Below are 1,288 nucleotides of genomic sequence, written 5' to 3' on the forward strand. Positions count from 1 at the left end.
AAAAAAAGCTACAGCCCTTGTCTGATCTTTCACCTTTTTACAGGGAAAGGAATTGTTTATTGAAGGAAGCTGAGGTGCTTCACAAAGCTCGATTTAACCACATCATCCAGATCTTTGGGGTGTGTAATGAGCCCGAGTTCTTCTGCATTGTGACTGAGTACATGACCAATGGATCACTGGATGAGCTTCTACATGAGGTATAACTGTACAAACAGCATTCCTTTTACATGACATCCTTCCTGTTTTGTCTAGTAGTATTAGTGTAATAGACAATTCACTTTGAGTAATGTACAGTTTCACTTTCTGCTTTGTGGCGTACAGGTTCTTGAATGTTCACTTCTGTATTTTCCTATTGCGTTACAGAAAGATATGTACCCAGTGGTGGCCTGGACATTGAGGCTGCGTATTCTTTATGAGATCGCTTTAGGAGTAAACTTCCTCCACAATATGTCACCACCCCTTCTACACCATGATCTTAAAACTCAGAACATCCTGATGGATGGGGAGTACCATGTTAAGGTTTGTGCAGATTTGCTTGAAGATGTCTCCATACCCCATTTTATTCGACTTTCACATGTCTGTTTGGATGCATTAGTAGATATTTTTTCCTGGAACTTGCAAATGAAAGCAGTTATTTGAACGTCAAGGTGATCAACTATTGATGTTTTTGTTGTCATTTGAGCTGTATTTGCTGAACTCCATCTTTGTCTGAATGTTATTAGTGTCTGTATCTTTAATGTTTCTTTCCCAAGTTTGAATGTCTTACTCCTATAAAAAGCCTCTTTTGTTCCCTTTTAAATATAATAAATGAATAATACTCTTACTTTTGAAATGAGCTATGCCTTAACATGTCATAATTCATATGGATTTAAAAAAATACCATAATCATTCATTATTTATTCTCTGGGAAGTCTGCAAACCTTTATACTACTTTAAAGGGATAGTTTGCCCAAAAATGAAAGTTCTGCCATAATGTAAATTCAAACCTGTGTGGCTTTCATCTGTGGAACACAAAAGGAGATATTTTGAATAATGTACTGGTCACTCTTTTACTTGCAATTACAATAGGGCTCTGAAGCTTCAAAAAGGACACAAAAGCACCATAAAAGTATCATGAAAGTGCTTCATGTGATTTGTGTGCTGTAATTCAAGTCTTCTGAAACCATATAATAGTGTTGCATGAGGAACAGGCTGAAGTTTTTAGTTGTTATTCACTAAAAAGGTCTTGACATCCAGACTTCAAAACCCAAGTCTTCTTTCATTGTAATTGGAAAATGGCTTTTTTTTT

General features: G+C 36.1%; 1 protein-coding gene across 1 annotated transcript in view; it reads left to right on the plus strand.

Annotated features, from left to right (window-relative positions):
• LOC107577259 (receptor-interacting serine/threonine-protein kinase 2-like) overlaps positions 1-576 on the plus strand; it is a gene marked incomplete at its 3' end in the record, with an annotated part of 2,605 nt that extends 2,029 nt beyond the window's left edge. The window contains exons 2-3 of the mRNA XM_016263354.1: positions 44-197; positions 364-576. Coding sequence (XP_016118840.1) covers positions 44-197; positions 364-576 — 367 coding nt within the window. The remainder of the gene's footprint in view (positions 1-43; positions 198-363) is intronic.
• Positions 577-1,288: the final 712 nt, after the last annotated feature.

The sequence above is a fragment of the Sinocyclocheilus grahami genome, unplaced genomic scaffold, assembly GCF_001515645.1.
Source record: "Sinocyclocheilus grahami isolate Dianchi unplaced genomic scaffold, SAMN03320097.WGS_v1.1 scaffold5559.1, whole genome shotgun sequence".
NCBI lineage: Eukaryota > Metazoa > Chordata > Actinopteri > Cypriniformes > Cyprinidae > Sinocyclocheilus > Sinocyclocheilus grahami.